The sequence below is a fragment of the Halichoeres trimaculatus genome, unplaced genomic scaffold (assembly GCF_033239565.1).
Source record: "Halichoeres trimaculatus isolate MK-OKI-2021-1 unplaced genomic scaffold, fHalTri1.1 fHalTri1_scaffold_1, whole genome shotgun sequence".
Lineage (NCBI taxonomy): Eukaryota > Metazoa > Chordata > Actinopteri > Labriformes > Labridae > Halichoeres > Halichoeres trimaculatus.
The window spans coordinates 25563801-25589469 of record NW_027437179.1 but is presented as its reverse complement, the minus strand read 5'-3'; the positions used below and the strand labels follow the sequence as shown (position 1 = coordinate 25589469).

Sequence of the window (25669 nt, the reverse complement as noted above, 5' to 3'; positions counted from 1 at the left end):
CTACGTGTCATTGCGTGTTTGCATTAAAAAAAATGTAAAAACTTTAGCGTGACATACTTAAGGTTGTGTTAAATAGAGCTTTATGGAGTTAGAAAAAATATATATATTGCATTTTGGTATATAAAACTGCGTGCCACTCTTATAGTTACAATGTAAAATGTATGCAATGTGCTTCACAAATGTAATAGACCACCCAATGTAAGGTGTTTGCCACCTACATTAACAGTATAATATTGTGTTGATTAAAATCTTTTTTTTTTCAAACATTTACTTATTAACTTTGATTACTGGACATAATAGATTATACATTGAAAGATTAATCTGAGAATTCCAATATGTTGGCTCAAATTTAAGACTCCTTTTGCATGGCACACACAAAAAATTCAAATAAGATTTATTTTATTTTATTTTATTATTATTATTATCTAATTTTGTTAGGATTGATACTTTATGTTAAAAAATAATTTCTTCTCAGTCTTTTTTCTGTTTTTCTTTATTTTTTATTTATTTATTTATTTATTTATTTATTTATTGTTTTGTTTTGTTTTAACCGAGGATGGCCCAAACTTAAAAATCTCTAAATGGAGGCATCCATTAAGACCTGTTGGTGTCAGTGAAAATGAAATACCCACGATATCAGTGACAGCTGAAGACAAATCCTGGTCAGAACGAATCGGGTCCATCGTTTCAAAATGTATGAATGGATCCTCCGATTGGAGCGTTTCCCTTTTGATATAGTGTGTAGGGTAAACGTGTTTGGCAATTGAACTGTTTCAACAGGTGTAGAGGAATACACCTGTTTAGCTCTGCGGATGGGGCATGAGCAACTAGAACCACGACCCCAGGACAGAGGCTCATTTTCCAACTGTGAGAGCACAGCTTTTCCACAAGATGTCAGTAACACTCAGCTTAGCTCCAAGGTTCACAGCTCTACTCTGCCAAAACACAACACTTTGGTTATTTGCCTCTCAGCATCCCCAGGTTGGAAATAAGAGTATCTAAAGATTGTAAGATGTTATAAGTGATCCATGAATGTGGATTTATCTATCGATTTTTCTTTTAATTCAAATTAAAAAATAAACTAACTAAAAAGCTATCCTGTGCTGAATGAAACCAGATCCACATAACAGGCTAACCTACAGGACTTACTCTACTCTAGGACCAGGAAACTGCTGGTAAAGCAACGCAATGATGAGACTGAAATAAGGCTTGAATTTGTACATTTTCTCTCAAAAAAATCTTATTGTCAGGCACCAGTCAAAAACAAATCTTCAATACTCACAGAAAGCTCTAACTTTTGAAGAATGTGCCCATGTTAATGAGTAAACCCTTCTGATGGATGGTTAATGTACACGAACCTCCCTCTTTTTTGCAACCACATATACAAAATATCACTCTTTTAAGTTGTCTATCCCTGAAATGAAATTTTTAAATTCAGTCTGTCACTATAACTGGGGTCCACTTTGTAAAGCAGTGAGCATTCAAACCTCGAATAAAAGTTGATAAATAAATTGTTGTCAAGTAAACTAATGGAAGTTGTTGTTCACGGTAAATAATGAAGCGTCTAGGAAGTTACCATTTATCACAAGTGGCAGGGGGTTTCTGTCAAGTCTTCAGACCTCTAACAGGGCTGTTGTCCCCCCTCTGTTTCTCACTCCCTCTCACACGCACAGGTTTATGGTAATGAGAAGCCTCAAGGCGCAGGGGGAGCAGGAGCCATTTTTTCACCATTCAGGCAGAGTTGCGTGAACGGAGCGGAGGTGCTGCTGCTTCTGTTGTTGTTACCGGCGTGTGTGCTGTGTGAGTGTGAGTGTATGAGTCGCCCAGGCCAAGGTTACTGCGGATTTACCTTCTTCAAATTCACTGAAGTGACCGGAAAGAAGCGCGCGCACTGAGAGCATGGCTCCTCTGCAACAAAGAGAAACTCACAGGCGGAAAGTTTAAGGAATAAGGAGCTGCAGAAATACGCTTTCGGAGGTCCGAGGGAACACGAACTCAGGAGCGATGTACTTCTTCAAATGGGATTTGTTGTGTTTCTTCTGGTGGTGTGAGCTGGTTTCGCTGGCGCATTGTTACACCGTCCATATCAGTGAGGATGCAGGTACAAGGACAGTGGTGGCCGGCTTGGAGGAGGGCGCACGGTGTACTTTGGATCAGGTTCTTGCTCCTAAATTCACGGAGCGGTTCCTAGAGACTGACTCTGCGGCGGGCATTGTGTTTGTTTCGGACTCTGTAAAGTGCTCCAAGCTGCGCTCCAACCCCTTCACTGTGTTCACTGTGGCTGACTGCACAGACTCCGGCTATAGACACCTCCTCACCAGCCAGCATGAAGTGCATGTACACGGTAGGAACTGTTCAAACAAACGTGTAAGAAAACCTCAGTGGGACATGGAGGTGCTTAGTTTGTTATACACTCACAGTCACCACAACTCAGAATGCCACCAGGCAGGCTCTGCTCTATTTTCAGTGGGGGGTCTGCTACCTGGAGTCCCAGTGAGATGCAAAGTGACCAACAGCCGTAACTTTTATTTCTCTGAGGGGAACCTGTTTGTGTCTGAGACTCTGTGCTGGAGACAGGACACTCTCTATGAAATGGACTTGCTGTGTGATGTACTCACTGGAAAAGTAGTGAGTGCTAAAGTCAAGCAAATCACCATCCACTGGCGTATCGGACAGGGGCCCTTCAGGCAGGCCCACCTGGGGAAGTTGTTAGAAAAAGCAGCTCAGTCTGATTCAGGGATTGTGAGCAGGAGGAGAAGAAGCATCAACAGCAGCCCCCAGTTCCAGCCTCCAATGTACCAAGTGTCTGTTGCAGAAAACAAGCCAGCTGGGACTCCTGTTGTTGTTTTGAAAGCTGTGGATGTGGATGAAGGAGAGGCAGGTCGCCTAGAGTACTTTATAGAGGCGCTCTTTGATAGCCGCTCCAACAACCTTTTTGCTGTGGATCCATCCAACGGAGATGTGTCCACAGTCGAGGTGCTGGACAGGGAGACTAAAGACACCCATGTGTTTAGGGTTACTGCAGTTGATCATGGCTCGCCCCGTCGTACAGCTATGGCTACCCTCACAATCACAGTCAGTGACACAAATGATCACGACCCTGTGTTTGAGCAGCAGGATTATAAGGAAAGCATCAGAGAGAATCTAGAGATAGGCTATGAGGTGTTGACTGTGAGGGCCACAGATGGGGATGCACCTGTTAACGGTAACATCCTCTATCGTATAATCAACAGTAACGAGTCCAATGATGTGTTTGAAATCGATTCCAGGTCTGGTGTGATTCGCACTAAGGGTCTTGTAGACAGAGAAGAAGTAGAAGCATATATGCTGTTAGTTGAGGCAAATGATCAAGGTCGTGACCCTGGGCCCCGCAGCGCCACAGCTACTGTTCACATAGTAGTAGAGGATGACAATGACAACGCTCCCCAGTTCAGTGAGAAACGCTATGTGGTCCAGGTGCCAGAGGACATGGCCCCTAACACAGAGATTCTTCAGGTCACTGCCACTGATGAAGACAGGGGGAGCAACGCTATAGTTCACTTCAGCATCATGAGCGGGAACACCAGGGGACAGTTCTACATCGATGCTCAAACAGGCAAAATGGACCTGGTGAGTCACTTGGATTATGAGGCCAACAAAGAATACACCTTAAGGATCAGAGCTCAGGATGGAGGACGTCCTCCGCTGTCCAACATCAGTGGCCTGGTCACTGTGCAGGTGCTGGACGTTAATGACAATGCCCCCATCTTTGTGAGCACGCCATTCCAGGCCACTGTCCTGGAGAACGTGCCACTGGGCTACTCCATCATCCACATCCAAGCTGTAGATGCAGACTCTGGAGACAACTCCAGGCTGGAGTATCGTCTGACTGGGACCATGCCAAACTTTCCCTTCAGTATCAACAACAGCACAGGGTGGATCGTAGTGGCAGCCGAGCTGGACAGGGAGAGCGTAGATTATTACAACTTTGGGGTGGAGGCCCGAGATCATGGATATCCTATGATGTCCTCTTCAGCCAGCATTAGTATGACTATTCTTGACGTCAACGACAACAACCCAGAGTTTACTCAGAAAGCGTACCACATGCGGCTGAATGAGGATGCAGCTGTCGGGACGAGCGTGGTGACAGTGTCAGCTGTGGACCAGGACATTAACAGCGTGGTGACGTATCAGATATCCAGCGGAAACACCCGCAACAGGTTCTCCATCACAAGTCAGAGCGGGGGAGGGTTGATTACACTGGCGCTACCTTTAGACTACAAACTAGAACGCCAATACGTCCTCACTGTGACTGCCAGTGATGGTACACTGTTTGACACTGCCAAAGTGTATGTTAATGTCACTGATGCCAACACACACCGGCCTGTGTTTCAGAGCTCACATTACACAGTCAACATTAATGAAGACAGGCCTGTTGGAACAACTGTGGTTGTAATCAGTGCCACAGATGAGGATACAGGTGAGAATGCTCGCATCACCTATTTCATGGATGACAGCATCCCTCAGTTTGACATCGACTCTGACACTGGTGCTGTCACCACACAGATGGAGCTGGACTATGAGGATCAGGTTTCATACACTCTAGCAATCACAGCCCGAGATAACGGGATCCCACAAAAGTCTGACACCACTTACCTGGAGATATTGGTGAACGATGTCAACGACAACTCCCCCCGCTTCCTCAGAGACCACTATGTGGGCTCTGTTATGGAAGATGTCCCTGTCTTCACCAGTGTTGTCCAAGTTTCAGCAACAGACAGAGACTCTGGGCTTAATGGCCGTGTGTACTACACCTTCCAGGGCGGGGAGGATGGTGATGGAGATTTCATAATTGAATCCACTTCTGGCATTGTTCGTACACTGCGCAGATTAGACAGAGAAAATGTGCCTGTTTACAGCCTGCAGGCTTTTGCTGTAGATAAAGGAGTTCCAGCTCTGAAGACACCTGTAAACATACAGGTAACAATCCTGGATGTGAACGACAACCCCCCTGTGTTTGAGAAAGATGAGTTTGACATTATGGTGGAAGAAAACAGCCCCATAGGTGTTGTGGTTGCACATATATCCGCCACAGATCCAGACGAAGGAAGTAATGCACAAATTATGTACCAAATAGTGGAGGGTAACATACCTGAGGTGTTCCAGCTGGACATTTTCTCTGGAGAACTGACTGCATTAATAGACCTGGACTATGAAACCAGGTCTGAGTATGTCATTGTGGTCCAGGCCACCTCTGCCCCTCTCGTCAGCCGTGCCACCGTCCACATCAAACTTGTAGACAAGAACGACAACATCCCTGTGCTCAAAAACTTCCAGATCATCTTCAACAACTACGTGACGGACAAATCCAGCAGCTTCCCCACTGGAGTGATAGGACGCATCCCTGCGCATGACCCTGATGTCTCAGACCAGCTTCACTACAGCTTTGAGGTGGGAAATGAGCTGAATCTAGTCCTTCTGAACCAAAGCACAGGGGAGATCCAGCTGAGCCAGGCTTTGGATAACAACCGTCCCCTGGAGGCCTCCATGAGGATCTCAGTGTCAGGTGAGTCTGTGAGATTACTCATTTCAAACTTCCTCCCAGACAATGACAAACAGAGTGGTGAGAGGAGAGAAGCCTCTCTGAGGTGTGTTCCATTTCCATTAACATGTCTTCTCCTTTATTTACATATTCGCTTCACTTCCCCGGATAATGGAAGTGATGATGGCTTAAGTATGTCTCACTCGGCTTCGGTTTTCCGGAGTGATTTTCTTATTATTGATATATTCATGAAGGAGGATTATTATTCACTGCAGCATGTTTGTGAGCCACATCCCAGCCCTTGAGAGTCACAGTAACAAAGCTGTATTAAAGCATTTGGATTCTGCGAGGTGAATGCTTTCCTTTGGTTCATGTGGATTCTGAATTTTTTCAGACCTCTCATTAAGGAGCTTTCTCGTTTACAGGAGACTCATTTAGTACTGTCTTTTGTGTAGATTCTAAAAGCTGTTTGTCTCAGCATGTCTGTATCCTGTGGGATCCACACTCCAGTGGGCAGACTGATCATGCCCCATTATTGCCCACCACACGGCCCTCCCCAACCACAAACAATGAGAGACCTAATTCAATTATGGCCTATTTCAATGGCTTGTTTAAAAGTAGAAGTAAGAGTTAATCTTCCTTAAGTGCTTGATTGTTGGAGCAGCTTGTTTTTTTTTCACCAGACTTTGGACACTAAAGAGTTATAAGTGTTTTAGGATTATGATGTTGGCTTCAATGGTGTTTTGAGAAATGAAAGCGGATGTAGATCCAAAACGAACATTTTTTTTCTTCTCCTTCCCTGTCAATGCTCACTGTTGGTTATGTCGTTCCAATCTTGCATGCCTTCAACTGCCTGCACCTTTAATTTTTCATGCCATTGCAGATTACAGGGTTTATTTGTGCTAAATATGTTCCTGAACTTCATTTGCACTGACAGAGAGAGCATGCTTATGTGTTTGTGGGTGTTTGTGGAGGGGTAGGTTGTTACATTTTGTTTAATGTTATTTGACAAAGCATAAATGTTATTTCTTCTATTACAACATAAGTAAGAGAGAAAAACAGGGGTTGTTAGAGGGTCAATATATGGATTTTATTTATGTGAGTTGACTGAATGAGACAGTGGGAAGTGCTCTACTGATGAGTTGTTGACACTCAGAGCAGATACTGTACAGCCTGAGTGGGTAGTCGTTATGATGGATTGGAGCAAAGCTTTGCCTCTCTAGAGAACAATAGTGATCTGTCAATTTCAGGGCAGGGGCTTCAGCTCATACCAGGCTGTGGTTGGGGGCAACAGCTGTGACTCCACCAAGGACCAATTAGAGGCAGTGTCTCCTCAGCGCGTCCCGCACCTGCTGGGGTTTATGTGTCAGCACCCCTGCAGGAGACAGAGGGAGATGGAGGGAGGCAGAAGGAGAGGGGGAGGAAGGGAGGGGTTATGTTTTGGTTGTGTTAACTGGTAATAAGTTTGAAAAATACAGTCAGACTGTAAGAGAGGATAAGGAAAGTTATTAGACTGGGGCAGTTGGGGGAGGAGATGGGGGAGGAAAATGAGCTTCTCCTATGGATGCTGCTGACCCCAATTTTCAAAGGCTTCCCCCTCCAGGGACCTCCCAAGTCTTTCCATTATCAGTCTCTTTATGCTACCATTTAAGAGGCCCCTTATGATGGAGGATATTTGATGGGCTCTTTTGTATGTTGTTGGACTGTGATTAACATCGTTTCTGAGTACTGCTCTTCATCCTGAAATGGATGTAACAGCTCTAATGAAGATATACTTTACTTCAGGTTTAATGTGCACAGCTCCTTAATATTAACCTTTCAATAGCCTACAGATCATGATGGTCTTTCTGAAGTTGAATTCAAGAGTGTGATGTTTTACATTGCCCTGATTTACAGTCATCATTTTTAGAGACACCTTTGGAAAAATAAATCTAAAATATGACTCGGCATCTGTAAAACTAGCACTATCATGCCATGATTTCCTGAATATGATTCTTATATTGCAATGTATTGAATGACCCTTGAATGGTCGCATTAAATCAAGACATACTCATCTCATTTAATCATGACATCAACAGTTTTACACATTGCATGTGCACCTAAAACTACAGTCCACTGTTTAAACTAATGTAACATGAAAATAGAGTTAAAGATAATAAACTGAAGTCTTACACATGAGACAAATTCATCACTTTTCTTTTCTTAATTTGTTATATTTACATCCCTTTACAACATTGATGTTCGTTTTAAATTTATGTAAATTGAGAAAAATCTTTAACTAGCAATGTAAAGGCAAGTAAATAAACAATTATATGCATTAAAGAAATTAGAGAAAAACACTTTTAAATTTAGATTAAAACAATCACAGTTGTTAACCAGGTTGAAGAATTAGTCAAAAGTCCCTTCTTGTGATGGAAATAGAAGAAGTCAGTTAAAAGTATCTCAATTCAGAAAAAATAACCATTTTACTAGTTTAGTTATGGGGTGATAAATGTCAAACGTTCAAACTGCTTCTGGACTTAAACTTTAATCATCTAAATGAAATGAGCAGCCTTTTTAAACAAATCTGATTGAAGCATGACTTGTGGATGCAGCTGCCCTCCTGTGCTTTAGTGCACTGGCACAAATCAAGTGATCATAACCAATTAGTTGTCTTAGCTTCTAATCAAGTCAGAGGAACACTAAAAAGGAAGGTGGAGGGACCATAAAGTCTTCTTTTTTCTTTTGGTGTGTTTTTATTTCTGATGCTGATGCGTTAAATTGCAGCCCACGTTCCTGCCGTGGTGGGGATGAAACAGGCACGCAGTGAGTTATGATAATATTCATCATGTGTCACTTCTGCATTATGAAGAGAGTTGTGGTCACACCACAGAGCGGCGGGCTGGTTGTCGTCTGAGGGATTAGATTAGCTGAATCTGTATCCTGCTATCCGTCAGACCAGTGTTGACACACTCACAGACTGATCCACTGTTCCCAGGCAGGCGTGATCCTGCATAAATAGGTGTTTGGGTTTGATGATAAAGATTTTCCCCTGCTTACCTTTCTTTTTAAAGCCTTCTAATTTCCGTATAGACATTTTAGCTAATCCTGCATTATCCTTCATTTGTGACCATGTTATTATGCGTGGTGGTAGATTTGTTGTCTTTTACAGTTGTTTTCTCTCAGTTACAGCGAGCCCATCCTCAGGTTAGGAATTAACACTGACACACTTGAGTTTGCCCCCTCTGTGTGGCTAATATACAGTGTATACATCACAGCAACCAAGCCATCAGGACACTTTGTCCTTGTTTTAATCAGATTCACAGTCCAAGCCAATATTGTGCCCCCGTGCTCACTTTGCAAACGCCAATGCAGAGATTTAACAGACAAACACGCCTCCTCAACTAATGATGGCAGTTTGATTCAGCTCACATCACACTGCAGGTTGGACGGGCACTGAAATTACATGGTGGACAGCAGATATATTTTCTTTTCTTATGTTTCAAGTGTGAGTCTGGAGCGGCTTGTGGATTTTTCAAGGTTTGATGACTTTGGCGTCAAACTTTTGTGCAAACTCGCTGGCTTTTAAAACAATTTATTGGAGCAAATTATGTATTCACACATTTAACTTTTTTTGATTTCTGAGGTTACCACATAAATGTAAACTTCTTTACATATTCAAAAGCTCAGTTTGACCTGTGGAGTGGTTTGGTGGTACACAGAACAGAATAGGTCTGTTTTCTTTTGTTGAAAATGCCCTTATACTGTATTACATTTCCTCTGCCAGTGCCCTTTGCCATGCTCGTATGAGATAAAGCTTCAGGACTGGAATTTTAATGCTTCATCCCAGACTCTAGAAGTAGGAGCCAAGACATTAACAACCGGCATAATTTCATTATCATCTATTAAAGCTCTGAGCTGTCTGAGGAGGGACTTTCTCAGGGGTTTGTCTTCTGTAACACTAGCCCATCAAATCTGTTGTGTGTGTGTGTGTGTGTGTGTGTGTGTGTGTGTGTGTGTGTGTGTGTGTGTGTGGCCTCCAACAGCTGGACCCCTATGATTGCCTCTCTTCTCGCCTTGCTGTCTATATAATTATTTCAGCGAGGCGGAGCGTACCTTGGATTTCTCTGTTCTTTATGCTTGATGAATTTCTGTTTGCCTTATGCTCGATTCATTGGATTTGAAGTCACAGCTTGCTGACGCTGGCCTGTGTCCTGTGTGACTGGAGTCATCTGTAATGCACCCTCTTTATTCTTCGTGCCTTCCTCTCTTTGGTTGGCGTTAGTCACACTTGCAGGCTTGCGTGGAATGTTTGTTTCATTGTTTCTCTTCTTTCTCTCGCCTTTTAGAATCACCTATCACCTTGATCCTGTTTCTCTTTCCTTCTTTTTGTTTGCCTGTCACCATTTCCCATTTTTCTCCTATCTGCCGGGTCTTATAGCTCTCACCCCTGCACCCTGCACTGATCCCTCCCATCATTTCAAGCTCCTCCACCCCCTCTCTTTACCCTCCTCATCCTCTCTTTCTCTGTCCCTCCCTCCTTCCTTTGACTGTTGTCACCCTCATCTCTCTCCCCTGTGAAAGGAAGAATGTCTAAGAGAAATGCTTTGTTAAGCGCCCAGTTGTCATGGTGAACCCAGCAATGCTTGAGAAATTCCTTGTGGGTGGGGACAGGGGGTAAGGTCCCTTTTGTGGAAGTGAAGATGGGGGAAGGGGAGGCACATAAAGTTCTAAAGAGCAACTGTCCCTCCACTCCCTCTTTCTCCGTCTTTCCAGTGAAGCATGTAAAGCTTTCTTAGGACCTGTATTGCTTCAGGACACGATAGCCTGTCCTGTCGTCTGCAAACCTTTTACAGGACCCACATCAACTCAGCCGACAACCGACACCTGACTACAGATAAACTTTCCTTTTGCGGTGTTAGTGAGGGACAGGGACTAGTCTTGCGTATGAGGCGGTGAAGCGTTTAAAGCTGCAGGTGATATGATATAGTCTTTCAGCTCTTTGAGCTGTGACACAGATGCACTCAGAGGATATCCGATTTCTTCCTGCCAGCCTGTTTCTTTAGGCTCAGAGCATCCTCATGTGGGCCTGCTCCTCCTCGCTCTGTTGCATCAAATGTCCAGAGGAACTGAGCTGAGGTGGGTGAGGGTGGGGGGAAAAGGAGGGGGATGACATCATTTGTGTATCAGGACGGGAAGAGGTGTTTGGGATTAGGGCTGGTGCATAACTGGGGTGAGGAGACCTCGCGGTGCTTGCATATATCTCAGTGTTGTCCTGCTTTGTCCCTGCTAACCCAGCAGACAATGGCGTTAGCTCTGTCTGGGATAGCCCCCCCCTCTTTCTGTCTTTGTGTCCACTTGTTTGCCCCCGTGTTGTCGTAGTCACGACAGTTCCACCAGGCCAGCCATTCATCCATGAATTATCCTTTTACTGTACACTCTCCCATCCAGTGAACTGCTGACTGGGCATGAATGCTCTTACAACTAAGGAATGAACCACATCCAGGCTACTGTTGCACTGGCTGTCAGGTAGTTGGAAAAATTAGAGAGTTAACTTGTAATAAAGTTTTAAAAAGTCGGATTCAGTTAATAAGTTAGTCATAAAAGTGTATCCTTACCTAAACATGGGGTTATGAAGCATAATGATTGGAAAAAGTAACCCATATGTGCAGGGCTTGACATTAACTTTTTTGCTCACCAGCCACTGTGGCTAGTGGTATCCCTGAGTTACTAGCCACTCAGTATTTTCACTGGCCACAATTTGTTGTTGGATAATTATGTTCAATAGGATTAAAGCCGGTGACGACATGCTAAAGTTTACTTAAAAAAGATTTACAACCTCTTTAGATGTAATTGACCTCTATGCACACTCAAAACAAGACTACATCAATGTTAAAATCCACAGGTCCTTAATCAGGTACACTGCAAGTAACTGAAATCTTATCAAGTGTTTTTGTCTTTTTTTGAGTAAAAATGGTCTTATTAGACTTGATATGAGCCACTTGAAACTAATCAATCCAGAAAAATGTCTTGTTTTAAGTTATTAGAGTACAAAAATGAGGTTTGACTGCTTGAAACCAGTAAAAAATCTGCCAATGGAACAAGAATAAATTTCTTGAAAATTTGCTTGAGACTAGAACAATGTCTTAATACAAGTAACTTTTCTCTTCATCTATTGGCAGATTTTTTTACTGGTTACGAGCAATTCAGACCTCATTTTTGTCCTAAAATAACTTTAAACAAGACATTTTTCTGGATTGGTCATGTGAATTTGGCTCATATTGAGTCGAAAAAGGAATTTTCTACTGAAAGTAAGACAAAAACACTTGATAAGATTTCAGTTTTTGCAGTGTATTCAGCTCTGATAAAGTTGTGTGTAACATTGTGCTCCTTTCATATGAAAATATGCAGTCTATTAAGACATAGTAATTAAAATAGTAGTTTGTTATTGCTTATAATAAAATGGTAAAGGGGATTAATTGAACTGATAAAAACTCAACAAGAGACACTGTCTGCTTAAATATTTATTAACGATAGTAATCAGAAAATCATTTCTTTTTTCATGAGAATGACAATGAAGGAGAGGTCAATTAAATTTCCTCAGAGCTTTCATCATCAGAGTCATCTTTTTGCTTGTCTCTCTGCTCCATGTTTGAGATAAAATTCAACCTGCCAAAGTGGCCAGTGGGAGCAGCGGTGTTACCAGCCACTGCCGAAATCCACCAGCATTTGACCGGTTGGCCGGTGTTAATGTCAAGCCCTGCTGATGTGATTAAAAAACAGCCTAAATCTAAACTCTAAGTGGGTAAATGGTCTAGGTGTCCATATTTTGGCGCTACTGCTGCTAAACGTAGATTCAAGGTAAATAGTTGAGTTGTGTAAAAGTAACATTTTAGATATAATCTTGTCAGCTTGTTACCAACTGTCTTATCTCAGGAATTTTGTTTTTAACATCTTTCAAAACTGAGATTCAAAAGTATCCCACGTGTATCATCAATCCAAAACTCTGTTCAGCGCCCTACAGGCATAAGAGCATGTCTGTGTTGTCTCTGTACATAGAACAACAACAAACAGGCTATCAAAAAGACAAAGTAAGGTGCTGGAAAAGTCTCTTAAAATGAGTTCAGACTCAGCCCCATCTGCAGTAAACTAGCCTAGCTTTACTCTGTTGCTCCCAGCATTTTCTCCTCAATCAAACAAAGCTAACCAGAATCTTTTGTTGCTAGTATGATTACCAGTGAAGTAACTCTTTCAACCCCTCATAAAAAAACTGAAATATCCCTTTAAAACTCCTGTAAGATTATTTATTAATATAGATTCCTGTGTATGAGCTATAAAAGCAAACGGGACTATCAGCGACAAGATTGCCATACCGATGTAAATTTTTGATGCTTGTAAGTACTGAAACCGGGTTGTTGTCAGACTATGCAAGTAACAACATGCCTCAGGAACAGCCTTTGATGACAGTGAGTGATGTGTAAGACTGTAAAGCAAGCAGCTTCCAATTCATCTGAGAGTCTGTCTGACAGTAAGTATCAGGAAACACTGGTCTTTTTCAATAGACGGCATATGTTTATCACTTCTTTTGTGTATTTAGATTGATTCTAGATACCCACTGGTGTGCAGAAATACTTCTAACTACTTGATTCTCACATTGTGATTGTGGCAGAAAATGTTAATCTGAGAGCCTGTTACCTTTACGCTAGATTGCGCCCATTTAGTACCAGACCTGAACCCCTCTTCACACTGACCTGGTTTTATCTGCTCTAACTCTGAGGGAAAACTGTCAACATGAAACCGTTTGACACGAGGGTGAGAGGTGTGACCGATGGAGGTGGTGAACCTTAGCACACAGCAGTTTGAGATGTTTCATTACTGCCTCATTTGTACGAACACTGACAGGAGGGCATTGAACTCACAAACACAGATGGTTTCCTCTTGAGCTGCCACAGTGGAATGATTGTGCTTTTCACAGTTTGATGCTGTTTAATGAACCAGAGGTACTATTTATACGCTCAGATGTAGGTGGATTCTGTTTTCCTATTTGTACAATTTTATTACAGATGACAGGACTCAAACTTCAGACTGTGAGAAAAACTTAACAGCCTAAATCTTTACAGCTCTGGTATCAAACTACAGTTTTTTTTTCTTGATCCTTTTCAAAGCATCCAAATGACTGTCAGCATTGTTATTGTGCGACTAGATGCTTAGTATCTAATATCTATCACATGGCCATTGGTATGTTTAAATAACGACCTCATGCTTGGTCACGTCTTTGCATGCTAATGTCTCTTTACTATTGTGCTGACAGCCGTTTTCCTTTGATATGCAAATGCACTGATTGGAGGAGTTCAGATGCTTTTCTGTGGCTCTAAAGCCGCTTCGCTAAAGAGAAAGAATCTGAGGAATGCCCTCTTTTTGTGGTTTTCAGATACAGCAGAAAAGTATCATCAGGGGGATGTTGTTGTTGCAGCGTCCTCAAATAAGTACGAATGGCCTCTGTCCAACACAGTCAGCTTTTCTCCTGAATGGAGAAATCAGGAGAGGGATTGTGGGTCTGCTCTGACTCCTTCGGGTGGAAATCCTTGGGCTGACATTGAGCTACACAAGCAGTTTTCATTATTGACACCTCAGTCGCTGAAGGATTTAGGCAGTGTTGTGTTGTGCTTGTTATTACAGCTGATCTTTGTTCTTTTTTTTCCTACTGACACTTATTTGTTGTGCAGCAGAAGATGAAACAGCTGGTTAGGTACTGTTGGATGACAATTAACACCATTATCTCCAAATGAGGTCAGAGGAATGATTAATTTCAAACCTGTATTTATTTTTCTTCAAAAAAAGAATAACAAACACAAACAATCCTTTACACAGAGGAAATGATAATTGCTCATAATGAAGCTTAATGTAATTTGTAGGCCTGATATAACAGCTTTAACAGTGCTCACACACTGATAACAGCCAATCTGCTGCGTAGGCGTTAGAGCATGCCGTCCATTCCCTCCTTTGAGGGTGTGATATGCAAGGTTTTTTCTTGTACACAAGCTCTTGTGTTCGGGTGTGTTTTCATTTTGCGGTACAGCTTTTTCCCAACAATGGAAGCAATATGACAGCACTCAACAATGCTCAGCTTGATGAAGGTGGGGAGCTTTTATGGAAAACCAGCCATAAATCCTCTCCAGTCTAAGGTCATTGTGTGCCGAGAGTCCCCGGAGCTGCGAATATTCGGGGATGGTTATGGTGATTAGAGTAGCTTCTGCTTTGTTTCCACTCCTGTGGCAGGTTTTCAAGTAACTCAACTACAACCACACATCTAAAGCCAAGTCATTTACAAATCACCGTTAAAGTGTTTTAAATTAAATGAAGAAGCACAATATAAAGATAGATCCCACAAAGGAAAGTAGTCTTTGAATCTAAATCCTCGCTCACTCTTGGATCATGTATTAAATTAATAAAATATAAATCCCCAAAACTAAAGCCTCTTTCTCTTCATCTTCTGTTGAACATTAAAAAACTGATAAAAACTGTATGCTGTTCAGAGTTTATATGGTAAAATGTTATTTGGTCGCTGGTAAACCTGCCAACAGCAGCAAATGCAGCCAACTGTTAGCTTGGAGTATGTCGCAGCTCGCACAGTGAAATCAACAAGAGGTGTTTATTGAAGGATTACAAGTTTGAAAATGCACGTCTCAATATCTGTCTGTGAGTAAATTCAAAAGATTTAATTAACTTTTATGTCTATAAAAACACAAAGCTGGTTAGCTTAATTTAGCTTAGTTTACCTGGTCTAAGCATAGTTTAGAGATTGAAACCAGAGGGAAACAGCTGCAAAGATCAATTTGTACAGCAGACACTGTGAAGCATTTTTTCCTCCCAGTTTTTCTTTATTATTTTTTAATAAATATTAGGATAAGTATTATTTAATGAGGGGTTAATTTTAAGGAAAAAGTCAGGGAGTGCAAGGTAACGGACACCAAATACTGCCCGGACCAGGAATCAAGATCCTATTGAAAGCATTTTAATTGTTTTATAACATCGCATTGCTTAGAAAATGTCCTTTTTAATTAGAAACATGTTAAAAAACTCAGGCTAAGGGGGCAAAACGTTTAGTACACTGAGGTATACGGAGTAACAAAAAATCAACTCTGGTTACCTCAGCCCTGCAGTCATATTTCGCTTGTAAGGTGCTCCACAACTAGTATTTAAAGAAGAGTTTCTGATTTGTGATGAGACCAAATGTTCCAAGAATCATTTCAAAACGTACATATAGAGCAAATGGTTTCAAATGTTGGCTCATCAGCTGAAAGGGAAGTTTTTTGGAGAATTTGAACCTTAAGCCCCAGCTGAGGCTTTGGGCAGACATGTTGCACTCTGAGAGGCTTTTCTTGACTTCTGAAGGTTTGATGGTGAAGTGAGCCGCTGTAGTTGGAAGGAGGCCTGGCAGGTGTCGTTAAAGTATTTTATGCAGAGCGTGGTGTTGTTGGTGGCAGTGGGGTGTCAGCTTCGGCCGTTGCTTGTCTAGCAGGGGGTCAGGAAGAGGGGAGAAGGGGATGGGAGGGAGTACGAGGGTAATGAGATGAAAAATCCGTCCCTCCTTTTGCAATGCGTAGCTCCCACCCCCACACCCCCACGCCAGTCGTTAGCCTCCATTCAAGCAGCGCTGGAGTGAGTTTCACCTTTCAGCCCTGGTTAATTCAAGCAGGCCGCTCCTCAGCCACATTTTACTGCGTCCCTTTTGATGTGCAGGACTTGAAATTCCAGCTTTTAAATTAAATCAGCACCAAGCAGAGTGCACTCAGTGCTGCTAAAGGAGACATCCGATAATCTTGATCTCCAGAAACTTCACCAGCATCACGATGAACCTCTGGGCTTTACTCTTTAACCCACATCAGCCCTCATTAGTGTTTTCCAGGACTGATGTCTCTTCTTTTCTGGAGTGTTAATTGAACCCCGGGTTTTGTATTGTAAGAAACTAAATCCTGCTGAGTGCTTTCTGTTCCTCAATGTCCTTTTCAAGTCCCTTCGATCTTCTTCAACAAGGATCCTAAAAACAATCTCCAGGATTTTATCCCGTTTTAGTTTGATATGATATCCAATTTTCAATCCTTTCTTACTATTCTCAAAGTTAGAAGTTTGAAATCACTGTATGTGTAAGGAAAGGTTCAATAGTTCCAACTCCAGTTGTCTTCTGTACTTTCCTGCCTTTGTTTGATTTCACCCTCTCGCAGATTTACAACCCAGAGGGCCCCGTGTTGACGGGTCCCAGCACCTGCAAGCTTTAGTCTCATTCTGGCCATAAATGTGTCAAGGTGACGATACAACTGAACGAGTGAAACGTAATACATTAGTGCGGGTCTCTTACACACACACAGACACACACACTCATACAGCAGCAGCAGAGCTCCAGTAATTAATGCATGTGATTCAAGACTGGTCCAAGGGCAGAGTATTTAACTCTAATTAAATTAAAGTGTGTCCTGTTTGTGGCCCTGCAGGGATTTCACTGTCAGGTCAGGGCTCTGTGGTTTGTTGGTTGGTGGGTGGTATGCGGATGTGTTGTCTCTCGTGACCTTGTGTGGGCTTTGTGGTGTGGTGTTTGTCAGCAGAATGCACAAATGACACTTCTGACGGTGGTTTCACACTGTATTACCTTGTAAACAGTGTTTTCACTAAGTATCTGCTGCAGAGGACTGGCAGAGGCAGCTGTCCCTCCTGTTGCAGAGTTAAGTCACAGGCCCCCTTTCACACATGAGCCGCTGACATGTTCTACATAATTTAAGGCCTTTTAAGCTCTGATATTTTCACACATGCACATCACAGCGGGGCACTATCTGTGTCAGGCATGCTCTCTGTACCTATAACAGCCTTTTTGTTTCATGGGGGTTGGAGGGACTGGGTAGCACATGTAGGGGGGAGGAAGAAGGAAGAACCAGTGGTCTCTGATTCACAGAATGGAAATGCAATGATAAAAAAAACTTACAAACATAAAAAAGCTTTTTATTCCCCACATTTCTGTCTCTCTTCAGCTGTCCTGTCCAATTAAGTTGAAATTTTTGAAAATATAACTTGCACTGAAGGCTGCTCTGGAGTTTTCAAGAATAAGGACAAAACCTGTGTAGGACGTGTTATGAAGTGACTGTACAGAACAACATTTACATGATGTATTAAACATCTGAAACAATGTGTTTTCATCTGGATAAGACACATCCAGCCCAATATTTGCAAAACTTGATGATTTGTGTTGAAGCTGGACCATTTCAACTAGTGTTTTCATTGATCTCTATGGTGGCTTATTGGTGTTGGAGCATCATGGTGTTCTTGTGCAGAGTGACCTTAATATATTTAGATCATTTTAAAGTCCAGAAATAAGTAGTGACACAATCAGGAGTGACATTTTGGAAACACATTGCATTTTGTTGCATTCTAGTGGTCAAAATATTTTTAGTTGATCGTTACTTTTCAACTCCTCAACTTTTCAGCTTTTTCCACTTTTTTGTAAAGTAAGAATATATCTCTTGATAAAAGTGTTTTAACTATACTATTTGGCATCTCTGCAGGGCAGTTTCTGTTCTGATAATTCTTAGAAGTAATGTAAATTTGGTCCCAAGTCTCCCTGTACCATCCCAGGACAAACAAGCCCACACAAAGTAACCCCCCTGTGTTCTCCTTCCTGATCCAGAGAATCATTAAAAGCCTGTAAGTGTGCGGGCTGGTTCGGGGTCTCAAGGCTGAGAACTGTAAAGACATCCTCCGGCCTTATCCCTGCAAAGTGATTTTTAATTTATGATCTCCTCATTGATCTTGGAAGCGGGACTCCAGCTTTGCGCTCTTTGATGTACCCAGTTCTCTCTGCATGCTGCACATACTGTAGTGAACTGATGCTGAACAACTAAGACAGGCTCTGCTGAACCTCATTACCTTCTTACCCGGAGGTTCCCCCCAACATGACACACTTCTGGAGAAAAACACACAGCTGCCTCAGAGGGAGAACCATCCACTCGGGATTACAGATTTAACAGGCTTTGTTTGATTGTGGCGTTTTTAATGTGGCGTCATTAGACATGTGATGAATGGTTGCTTTAGAGAGCTGCTCCAGTGCGATTATTTATCGGCTCTCTGCTGTCGTGATGATAAATAGTATTTTTATAGTGTCTGTAATACGTTTCCCCTCTCTGCTTAATCTAGGATCTGTTTTCATTGGCTCTGTGTTTAACTTGCACATTAAGAAGCAGCTCAGCAAAGTTTAAGACCCTGATGTTGACAACTACAGTGTTGATATGAATATGTAGTTTTTAGAGGGTGGTGAAACCAAGGTAAGTAGTCAAGAATAACAACATTTTGATGTTCACATAAACTCCAAAAAAGCAAAGTGTTTATCCCTTGCAGACTGCCTCGAATTGGTCTGTATTATTGGGTCAATAAAGTTTGGAGTTGTGGTCATTACAGCTTAATTTCCAAACAGAATCTTTTCAAATCTTTTCAAGTTGCATTTTTAATAAATTAAAGAGTTTAAGAGGTATATCATTTTATTTCTATCTAAGGGGCTTAAACATATGACCTGTTAGTCTGACATGGAAGTTAATGTTTGAATACATGTGCCTGCATGTAGGCATGCCAAGCGCTAACATGTAAGCCAGTTAGAGCAAACATTACATAGAGGCCCAATGGCTCGATTGAGTTCAGCATTATCACTACCACTAACGCTGTATCAGAAACAAATGGCAGACATCACAGAGACCATGTTTAAAGATTATACAGTCTGGGGTCTCGACCTGCTAACGCTTTCAGATACATGCAAAAATGATCAAACAATGAAACAAAGGCTTAAACGGAAAGCAACAGGAGCCTGAACATCACTGTTTGTTCCTCTGAATATCTCTCAGCTGTACATCGACTGTAACAGCAATCTGCATGCTCTACAACAGAGGACTGTAATTTATTGTTCCACCCTATATTTATCATTATCTGGCTTGTTTACGTCATAGCTTGTAAAAACTGTGTGTCATAGAGCTGGAATTTACAGCTGTTTTCAACCACTTCATCAGTCATTTGAATGCAGATTTCTGGTTAAGGAAGAGAATCGATTGAACGCTGTAATAGTTATGATGTGTTTCAGTCTTATTTGAGAAGAGCCCACAAACCTTTAGTCTCTTATAGGTGTGTCCCTTTTATCCCATGTCCCCTTGTAGCTGACTCTTCCACATTTTTTCGTCTTCAATTTTCTCCTCTATATGCAGAGAAACAAATAAATGTGGATACGATCTTCAAACAGTCAGAGAAGCATGAATAACAGATGAACTCAAAGACACATGGGGAGTCCTGAGAAAGAGGGTCAGGGGAACTGAAGGCTGATGTCTCTGTCCTCAGTAATTTGGTTACACAGTCCCTCTGGTCTTTATCCACCATGACTTTGTTGACATTTTCTGGGATTCAGTGGGGAGATTTGATGGCAACTTTGTGCTCTAATTAGGCCAGTCTCACCGATTTGTTCTTTGAGTCTCTGTCTCTCTCTCAGCACTCCATTATCTCAGCTGCTGAGACCCCTGGTAGACTTGAGACAGAAATTCATTTATATCAGGGCTTGAATAACATGTTTTTTTTTTCTCTTAGTCAACACTTTGACCCAAAGGCTGTCTGTTCTCAAAATACTGTGTCAGTGAACTGTTTGTTGTTCGTAATCCTTCTGCTGCTTGAAACTGGGCTTCATTAATATTTCACAGATAAAAGCTCTACACTCACCTCCTCGACCTCCCAGCTGATAATTCATGTTCTTCAACCAGGAGTCGAACACAGATTCTCTGAGAGACTCTACTGCGTAAAACCTAATGAGTCATCTTGTTAACATGTCTCAGTTTATTATCCAAGATGTCTTGTGGGTTTCTTTGTCCTCCTCCAATCAGAGCATCTCCTTCCAGGAATTGTGTGGGTTTAACAAATTAACAAAGCCGCGCTAAAGGTTAAATGCCCCACAAAACTCTGTTTTCTGTACACATGTGCTGTCTATTCTTGTATGACAGAGCCATTATGCATTAACTCACAGCAAAATTGGCCCCTTGAATTGTGCAGGAAAGTGTTACAAACATGGCTGCCCTTACAAAAGAAAAATATATCGCAGCATATTGGAAAATATCATGTTATATATTAGGTAATATATTCCCATATATGAGATTTAGTATTTATATTTTCCAATATATTGCAATATATGGAAAGCAGCAATTATTTGTATATTTTGCAATATATTGCAATATATTTCATGAATATATGATATATTGTATATGTGCCCTCAATATATTATTCCATGTATATCATAATATACAATAATATGTTACAATACATTTCAAAAAATATATTGGTACATATATTTTACTTTCGTAAGGGTGTGCGCAGGAGAAGTGAACGTTTTACTGTATGCTGTGAGTTGGTGGCCAATGCGTCACATTAACCTCACTCTAACCTTCTAGTTATTACAACAACTTCAACTCTAAAGCCGCGTTTCCACCAAGCAGACGGGTTCAGTTCATCTAGGTACGGTGCGCATTTTGTGGCGTTTGCACTGACTTATCCCAGGACAGATCCCCAAATAACCGAGATGAGCCGTCCCACTTTTTGGGACCCTTTCGTATGGGTGCCAGACTGAACTGCTCCGCTCTCGGAAGGTGGAGCAACAACACTGCAGACCGTTGATTGGTCTAAAGAATCGTCACTTACCATGCGGCAGCAGCACACAGACTTATCTGAAACAATGCTTGGTTGTTCTTTGTATCAAAGACCTACATTTCAATCACAGAGAGGACGAAATGCTGCATGTCTTCCATCTATACTCTTTGTTTACTGTGTCGTGTTTTTCTTCTTCGTTGGATTAATTAGCGAGGTAAACTGTGTAGTGCTGCTACGGAGTCACGCTATTGTTCAACAGCTGCAGCTTTCGGCATCCAGTTTACACGTCGCCCACCATGAGAGGGCACAGTTCTACTGTGGAAATTGAAACAGGATCAGGCTTAACTGTACCAAACCGGACTGAACCAAACCAGACTGCTTGGTGTAAACCATAGACTGTATAAAACATGGACGTAGTCTCGCCGACGTCACCCATCTGTTTCTGAAACGGAAAATGAAGCACATCTGCTATAGCAGCCATATTGGCAGTGGCAAGGGCTTCGGCTACAGCCATAGGGCGCCTGTCGGTCACTTGACCCTCAGCTGTGCCTCTTGTTGGGTGAGCTTGCGATCTTAATATCCTCAGAACAGCTGAGTTATAAAAAAATTCACCCCCGTACAGTGGGTGCCGGTAGTAAAATTAGCGACTCAGGCAGGAGACGTTTTTTTGAACCAGGCTGTAAATAGGTTAATTTCTGCTTTGAAAATTGCTTTTCTTGGCTTGGTGTGTTTGTGACTTCCGGTACTTCCGGAGCCAGCCTCAAGCGAACACTTGAGAAACAGCAGATTTTAGCACTTCCACATTGTCTCATAATCTTAGACCAGAGGTTGCCACTTGGTGTAAACATGGCTTAAGTGACCTGAAAAAAGTATCTGAACACAAAGTCTGTAAACTTAACATTGACATTTTGCCTTTTTTCTTTACAACCAGGAATTAAATCAGTCTAATGCTCAACCTCAGCTCATAGGGGCAAATTATTCAACATGTGTGGAGCTGTCTCCTCTCCGTGTAGCTAATGTAGACAGATTAGAGCCCTGTTAGGATGAGAGAACACCAAGCTGCTCTATGCAGGAAAGAGATGCTGACAGCCCATCCTCACAAGTAGACACAAAACAAGAGCTCCTGAGTAGTGTCTGTCTTCCATTATTGAAAATCCTTTTCTTTTTTCTCATTGCTGGGCTACACTTAAAAGCTTTCGCGCATCAGATTTAAAAGCCTCTGGAGTGTATTAAAATCATCTCTCTGTTCTCCTGTGCAACTAAATGCCAGTGTCTGCCACCTTAGAGAAGTCTAGAAATCCAGTTGTTTCAAACAGCCACATGTTCCTGTAAAATAAAGATACAAAGTATGTGTGTGTGTGTGTGTGTGTGTGTGTGTGTGTGTGTGTGTGTGTGTGTGTGTGTGTGTAGTGATATGAAATGAAACTGGTTTTAATTCTCTCATTCTAAATGATTTTTGTCAGAAGGGCCCAGCGTTTCTCTCAGCTTCTGTGAGTCTGTGATGACAAACCTCCACTGCTAAAATGCACACTCTGCTTGTGTCAATGTATGGATCAAGACCAAACACACACACACACAAACACTCACGCTGCTGTACACAGCCCTGGCAGTCCCTCTGCTTCAGTGTGTGTTTAATCTTTTCCCTGGCGCCACCTCCTAGCTGAGAGCATTCCTGGCACCCAGAGGCCCAGAGGGGGTTGAACTGTGGGTTGAAAGCAGTGTCACACTTCAGAGCTGGCACCTCATCCCGCTACCAACTTAGCATCCATCTTTTTTTCCTCCTTTTTGGCCCTAAATGCTCAGTTTACCCTCCGTTTCTGAGCGCAGGATCCCCCCATGGAGAATGACCTCTTTGAGGGATGGTCTGGTTCCTTTCAGGGCAGATTCTCCTCGCGCTCAGGTTCCCAGCGCTGCGTCCACGTCTGGATCACAGCCAGAGTTCCCAACCAAGAATTTGAATTGGCAGAGGACATAATTAAGGAGATGTCTGTCCTTATATGTGGGCTAACCTTTAAGAGCTTCTGTTTACTGAGAACTGTGTTTTTTGGGGGGCTCCTGTTGCAGCAGAGGATTTGTCATAATATGAGCCCAACCAGTGACGAGGAAACAGTTTCTTTATATTTCCCTCTGGTAGATTAAGTTATTTTGTGGCATGTTGCTACAATTTTTGAAGTTGCTTTTATTTAATATTCCTCTCACAATTTTGTGGCACTCAAATAAAACCACAGCTTCACTGTTAACATCTTGATGCTGTCTGTCTTCAGTTTTGTTGACTAATTTGATTCGTCACGTGTTCTGGTTTCCCCTGGCTTTGCTCTTGCTTGTCAAAATAAATAAGTTGTAATGGGGTTTTGACCAATTAGAATCAAGAATTTAATACAACCAGGTAATAAGAGAAAGATCCAAGTAATAATCATTAGTTTAGGATTAATCCTGTACTCGTATTAGTTATCTTCAGCTCAACGGTCAGTTAAAACAATCATCAGTTGTGAGTTTTGAAGAGCATGGAGCCTGAACTGTGAAATGATGTGTCTTTGTGGAGGTCTCCTGTTGAGTTTACCCCTCTGATAAGCAAGTGTTTTCTTGTGTACACAGGTGTTTGTGTGTGTGTGTGTGTGTGTGTGTGTGTGTGTGTGTGTGTGTGTGTGTGTGTGTGTGTGTGTGTGTGTGTGTGTGTGTGTGTGTGTGTGTGTGTGTGTGTGTGTGTGTGTGTGTTTACAGTACAGTGTGAAGTAGAGGAGCGACCCTGCGTCCTTCTGTTCTTTGATTTTCCTCACTTCCTCTGCTTAGGCCCTGTATTATTACAGTGCTGGAAGCGCTTGACTAAGAGCAGAGGGATTAAAGCCGTGTCAAACATGCTCCTCTGTCTCACTTCCTCTATGACCCCTCCTCTTTTTCCTCCCCCTCTCCTGGCACTTTGTGTTTGAACTCGCCTTGTGCCAGAACAGGGATCTGGTAACTTTGGGCAGAGCTGTTTGTTTGAGTGAGTTCAACTCACAGGTTCTGCTCTCTGGCCGGCGGCCAGGCTCCCCAAAACAAAGCATCCCATTGATTATTTCAGAGAGGGAGGCCAGGCCTTGTTTTTGTGACACATTTGATTTGATTAAGCCTGTTTTGTGTTTGGCCTCGAGGTTTCAGAGACCTGTAGAGCAGCGGTGAGGAAGACAAAACGAAAGTGGTCTCTCTCAATGACCTTGGAGTAAAACTATGTGACTATTGATATGCTTAATGACACTGTCCTTTACCTACGGACATATCCTTTTTACAAAAGATACACTCAAGGGTTTCACTGCAGCTGCCTCACTGAATCCAGGAGTTCATGATTCAAAAAATGAATACTCCCTTCTTTCATTTCCCCCCATAGTTTTGAGTTGTTCCCTTTTTTTCTTATTTCAGAAAATGTTCAACAGGACATCTCAGATCACTCAATGGGAAGGATGGCTCCTTTTTTACATTTTTCTAAAAAACTGGAAGCACTTTTGTTTCACCATGTTTACGAGATAACTAAGAGCTCTTTTCATTGAGAGGAAAAACTGAAGATCTTTACATGTTATCCTTAGAGTTTACTCTGTCTGCTGGATTTAGAACAACCTGAGGCTGTAACAGACTCACTTTATAGGTTTTGTGCTTGTTAGCTGCACTGAGATGACTCCTTTGTGTTCTCTGCTCTTTGTGATTGGATATTTTAGGATCAAGTCTGTTTTCATTATAATTTTACTCCCCAGTGAGCAGAACTCTGGCTGCTCCTGTCTGTGATGTCCAGCTGAGAGGGGTTTTTTTGCAACAGCAGAAAAACAGGCAGAAAAACTCACATATCAGCATCATCAATCAGAGCTGTCCAGGATAAAAGTGAGCACGGCAACACGAAGAAACAGAAATGATCACGTTATTTCCCAGCAGCACCATTGACTCTTCACATTCAATATAAACAACAAAAGCCTAACATGGGAACTAATGTATTGTACAGTCAGGAGTTACAGCATAATAGCAAACAAAACACGACATGTGTACAGTGAAGTCCAAAGAACTGAATGTATAGAGGATAAAACAACAAACTTACAAGATAAAAGACAAGAGATTTTCTCAGCTGAGAAACGCTGTAACCGTAGAATTTGGCATGTATAATGAGGGAGGGAGCATCTCTGCTTCCGGACAAAGAAAAGAAAGAGAGAGTCGTGAATGCGGGCGTGAAATGGCTGAATAAAAACTTGGAGTGTATTGAAAGAAGAGATACTCTTGTTCAGTCTGAGTCTTGGCATTCTTCATTATCTGTTCTGGCACATTAGACCCCCCATCCCCAAGAAGCCTCCAACCAGTTGGGGCCAAGAATGTATTATTGAAAAGTGTAAAATTCACCAAAGTGATAATACAAACATAATTTTAGGCTTCTATGGGTGTGAGTTTTTCAGTTTCACCTGTTTTTTTGTCTTAACAATGCTGTTGTGCTGTTTACATATGAGGGTCTAACTGTAAACAGGAGCAGCTGCTGCTTAAATCTGCCACCATGCTTCTACC

At 42.1% G+C, this 25669-nt stretch overlaps 1 protein-coding gene across 4 annotated transcripts in view; it reads left to right on the top strand.

The window, feature by feature from the left end:
* Window positions 1-1709: 1709 nt before the first annotated feature.
* celsr2 (cadherin, EGF LAG seven-pass G-type receptor 2) overlaps window positions 1710-25669 on the top strand; it is a 71574-nt gene continuing 47614 nt past the window's right edge. For all 4 annotated transcript variants that reach the window (XM_074666069.1, XM_074666061.1, XM_074666053.1 and 1 more), the window contains exon 1: window positions 1710-5545. In XM_074666069.1, the coding sequence (XP_074522170.1) occupies window positions 2005-5545 (3541 nt within the window). In that variant the 5' untranslated portion in view covers window positions 1710-2004. The remainder of the gene's footprint in view (window positions 5546-25669) is intronic.